Source organism: Solanum tuberosum, unplaced genomic scaffold, assembly GCF_000226075.1.
Source record: "Solanum tuberosum cultivar DM 1-3 516 R44 unplaced genomic scaffold, SolTub_3.0 scf00180, whole genome shotgun sequence".
Classification (NCBI taxonomy): domain Eukaryota; kingdom Viridiplantae; phylum Streptophyta; class Magnoliopsida; order Solanales; family Solanaceae; genus Solanum; species Solanum tuberosum.
The window spans coordinates 14,185-19,146 of NW_006239107.1; the positions used below are offsets into that span (position 1 = coordinate 14,185).

Consider the following 4,962-nt stretch of genomic DNA (forward strand, 5'->3'; position numbering starts at 1 on the left):
ATATATATGATTTGGTTCATTCCGTTGGTAAATATTTATGCACAAGATATATTTATAATAAATTTAATATAATTAATAATTTAATGAGATGAAAATCTATACTCCATTAATGTGAGTTTTTCTCTTTTGTTTTCTTTTTCTTTATTTTGGTCATTAGTAATTTAGTAAAAGAGGTTTTCGGTATTAGGAAGTCATTAAATAATTAATTACTCTAAATAAATACTAAATAAAAATAAAGGGAAAGAAAATATAAATAATTTAAAATCCCAAAAATGCCAATAAAAGGAAAAAAGGAAAGAAGAAGAAGCCAAAAGCACCGGAAATAGCAGATCCTTCTCATCTTCTCCGGCAATAGATCAGTCTTCTGATCAATTTCTGCTGCTCTCATTCCGTCTATTGCTTCTCAGGTACGAATCTCTCTGTCACACACAGAGAGGATACAGTCTAGATGCCTCCGCTTTGATATCTCGGTTTTCTAGAACCTTCTTTCCCTATTATTTTCTGTATCTTAAGGTTCAAGCTTTCACTCAACCTATAAACTAGAAACATAGTCGCTTAAATTATGTTGGATTTTTCTGTACGCTATCGAAGTCAGTTTTCATTTTATCTGAAAAAACTGCTTCAAAAATATGCGCATTAATTACAAGTAACTTTTATGCTTCCGATCACAAATGTAGAGTGGAAAATGCGAAAGATCAGTAATTTGACCGATTTTTTTTTTGTTGTCAGTTTGATTAGTTAATTTCTTCTATGGTTAGTTGTTTCGATCAGATCACTTCATTATTCATGCAAATCTTTCATGTCTTTAATTTATAAGTGAGTAAGATTTGTTATACCGATGGAAATATTGTTTAATATTAAATAGTGCCAGCCATAGTTAATTGATGTGAATGAATATTTTTCCGGACATTTACTAATTGTCATCTATTAAAAATAATAAAAGAATGAAATCCCAGCTATTGATCTTTCGAAATATCTATTGTTCTTGTACAGTTAAATAATTTGAGTTGTCATGAATATATATAGACAGGTATTTTCACATTGCGAGAAACCATGTCGGGTATTGATGAGCCGTTGTATCCTATTGCGGTTTTGATTGATGAGTTGAAGAATGAAGACATTCAGCTAAGATTGAATTCAATCCGGCGATTGTCTACCATCGCCCGTGCTCTTGGTGAGGAGAGAACACGGAAAGAGTTGATTCCATTTCTAAGTGAGAACAACGATGACGATGACGAAGTTCTTCTTGCAATGGCCGAAGAGTTGGGCATGTTTATTCCATATGTTGGAGGAGTTGAACATGCGCATGTATTGCTTCCACCCTTGGAAGGTCTTTGTAGTGTTGAGGAAACTTGTGTTAGAGAAAAGGCAGTTGAGTCATTATGCAGAATTGGGTCCCAAATGAAGGAATCGGATTTGGTGGAGTCATTTATTCCACTTGTGAAGGTTTGTTGATTGTCCTAATATATTTGAAATGCTGCTTCACTCTATTTCTATGTTTGTTATATCGCTCTAGAAACTCTGTAAGATTGGTAACTCCTATATTCTAGTATTGCTGTATAGGTCAGCCTGCTGTAAAATAGGGTTATTCCTTTTTCTCATTTTTGGTTGGTATTGTGAGCTTTTGAGACCTTAAATTAAGGCTGGTGCAACTTCAATATGGTAGGTGCTGATTTCAATTAGTTTAATAAAGAAAACATATCTTACCTTTTCAGTTTTTTTTTTTTTAAGAACAACAGAAAAAAAAAAAAAAAAACACATATTCTCCGGCTAGTCAGAGGATGCCGAGATAAATGCTGAGCTAATGTTGTTCTTGGTATTTCATTCTCTGTCTCACGTTGACTATTGCAAAGATGGTAGAAAGAAATGAAGGTTCACGGTTCATTATATGAGTCAGCAGGAGAGATCTTGTAAATAATCTCTTGAGCTTTTAAAGATGCTCCCTTCAGGATATCCTTCTCTAATGAGGTGCAGAATTTGAGGAAACATATAAACTAGTTACTATATTTGGTATGCACTGTCCCTTAGAATAGTTTGAATTGGTTATGAGCTAAGTTGCTTGGACTCAGGTATGGGTTTCCGTTATGGGAATGGATCCATGTATGGATACGGGTGCGGGGATTCAGCATAAAATAATTCCAATATCTAAAAATAGAGTTATAAAACCTAAATTATGAGATATTATGTGGAGAACATGAGGAGAAATATTGATCAAGAGGAGAATCCCGAAAGGAGATAAAAGGAAAGGGAGTGGCAATAGAAATTTATTTATACAAGGTATTTCATTTTCTTCAATTTCACCTTAGTTTTTTTTTTTTGATGACAAGGGAAACCCGCAGCCGCTACCCTTTGGGTACGCACAGGGTAAAACCCTTGCTCCTATGCAATAGCTCGCAAACCACATAGGAGAGGTAACCCGCACTAGGCAAGCCCGGTGCGACGAGCTCGACCCAAAAGCAAACCCCTTGCTCGAAAGCAAGGGGTTTCGAACTTGAGACCTCCAACATGGAAGTCCTCCCAAGCCCAAACCATTGGGCCACCCCGAAAGGTTTAGTTTTTGTTTTGATTATAGAAATCATCGAATCTGTCCGGAATTTCTCCCTCGAATTTGGTCGAAGTACCCAAAACTAGTTGACTAGAGCGGGTATGGATCCCGCACCCACACCCTCATTGTGTCGACACGGGTGCGGCACCCAAAGTGAAGAGTCCGAGTAACTTAGGTTATGAGGAGGAGGATATTGTGTGTGATTCAAACTTACGATGTAATTTACTTGATGTAAATGTTAATTCTGGGAATAGATAATACACCACCTGGTAAAAAGTTTTCTTATCTTGGCTTATATGAAAAAGAAAGGTCACATAAAACAAGAGCGCTTATGTATTTATTGAAGATATCGCCTAAATACAGATGGTGCACGCGTGTGTGTTAGTTTAGGATCTTGGGACACCTGAAATATAGCCAAGTACATGCTAGAGTATTACTGCTTGTGTTTAATTTGCTAGTTCCTTCATTGGTTGGTGAAATAATAGATCAGTGCTCGTATCATAGATATGATCCTTCAAAATTGATCTTTTGAGATAAAGTTACCAAGTTCAAAAATTATTTTTTTTATCTTTTGAGCCATAGCGTAACATCTCTGTGGTTTCTTGTAACCAGAGACTGGCTGCTGGAGAGTGGTTCACTGCTCGAGTTTCCTCCTGTGGATTGTTTCACATTGCTTATCCTAGTGCTCCAGAGCCATTAAAGAATGAACTGAGAACCATATATTGCCAACTTTGCCAAGATGATATGCCTATGGTGAGGAGAGCTGCTGCTACAAATCTTGGAAAGTTTGCTGCGACTATTGAACAACCCCATCTGAAGACTGACATCATGTCAATGTTTGAGACCCTGACACAGGATGGTATGGTATTTTCATTATGTACTCTTTGTATTTTATCTTTTCTTTGGAATGTCGAAATTTACTTTCTGAAAGTGGTCTCTTTTTGGAGCAAAAATCTTTCTTGATCCTGGAGTCCTTGAACTCCTGTTAATTCTGTTTGGCTCTTTATGGTTCTCTTTAGTCTTTAGGTTAACATAGTGTTTGGGGATAACTAGTATGATTTTTGAGAATTATTTTGGAATGAGCATTTCCAAGCTGGCTCTGCTTTGATGTTAGGATTGGTTCTAGCACTTGGGCTACTCAATATGCTGTCTGAGTCAATAACAGTTCAGAATTATTTTACTTCATCATTTCTGTTGACTCTAGTAGCACAGCTCATAATAGTGTCTAGGTATGAGAGAAGTATTGGAAAGAATGGTAAAAGTTAGTGTTGATACACCCATCTTTATTCAACAGCTAAATGAACATACAAAAAGGTGAAAGTCATTTGAAATACAGCACACGTTTGGTGCTCTTTATCTTACTAAAGTATACCTAACTTCTCTCAAAAAATTCTCTGATTGAGGTTCTTTATTTGTGTGCATGTTCTGGTACATCTTCAAGGGTCCTTTCTTGTTCATTAGATTTGAGTGCATACACTCATCTGAGATAGAGGAACAATTATCATAGTCTAATTACTTGGACTGTTTCATTTTGTCTTAATATATCAGTTCATGAGTGTGGGTGATACTTCAGTATACACTAAAACTTGATAAATGTTGAAGCTATCCATTATCAAATCATGTCTACCCTCCCCTTTTCATGGGAAAAATTTAGCCTGATCAATTTCTATTTGTCAAGGACTAGCCTGATATGTGCATTATTTAAGAATTGTTCGCTTTCTGTTGACCATACCAATATTCCATTAGTGGCTAATATTTGGTGTCTTTGTTGAGCTCTATTTGGTTTACTTAATTTATATCAGTCTGACTAAGGAGGAATTGGTTCTATTCAGATCAAGATTCTGTCCGTTTATTGGCTGTTGAGGATTGTGCTGCTTTGGGGAAGCTGCTGGAGCCTAAAGACTGTGTAGCACAAATTCTTCCCGTCATAGTTAATTTTGCGCAGGTTGGCCACCAGCTTTACATTGAAATTTTATTTGCATGCAAATGCAGTTTATGAAGATTTCTGCCATGTGGTCTTTCTGGATATCTTATAGTAACATTGGTGCTGTATTTCATTTGTCACGTGTGACTGTAGCTTTGCTCAGTCCTGACACTTTAAGCTTGACGAGGTATTAGGCGATTGTCTGGGAGTTCTTTTGCTGTTTCACATTTCCCCAACACCCCAACTATAGCTGGAGTGAAGCTTAAATTGTTAGCATGAGCTGAAAGTATATTCATATTGATCATAGGCTGAAAAAATCCTAATAAATCCTTTTTTGTCCATTATGAGTTGTGCAGAACTAAGTTTTTGCTCTGTCATGGAAGGTAGTTCGAAAGGATGCAAAATGTTTCAGGCCTTAAAGTTGTAGAAGAGGATTTAAGTGCTGAACTAAGTTTTTCCTTTTTGCCGTTATTTACCCTGACATAATCACATG

At 36.4% G+C, this 4,962-nt stretch overlaps 1 protein-coding gene across 2 annotated transcripts in view; it reads left to right on the forward strand.

Moving 5' to 3' along the window:
- Nucleotides 1–286: 286 nt before the first annotated feature.
- Nucleotides 287–4,962, forward strand: part of LOC102597239 (serine/threonine-protein phosphatase 2A 65 kDa regulatory subunit A beta isoform-like) — a 10,105-nt gene continuing 5,429 nt past the window's right edge. The window contains exons 1-4 of one of the 2 annotated variants that reach the window (XM_006354667.2): nucleotides 287–407; nucleotides 1,027–1,446; nucleotides 3,158–3,404; nucleotides 4,378–4,490. In XM_006354667.2, coding sequence (XP_006354729.1) covers nucleotides 1,054–1,446; nucleotides 3,158–3,404; nucleotides 4,378–4,490 — 753 coding nt within the window. In that variant the 5' untranslated portion in view covers nucleotides 287–407; nucleotides 1,027–1,053. The remainder of the gene's footprint in view (nucleotides 408–1,026; nucleotides 1,447–3,157; nucleotides 3,405–4,377; nucleotides 4,491–4,962) is intronic. The other variant, XM_015312015.1, reaches the window with a different exon arrangement.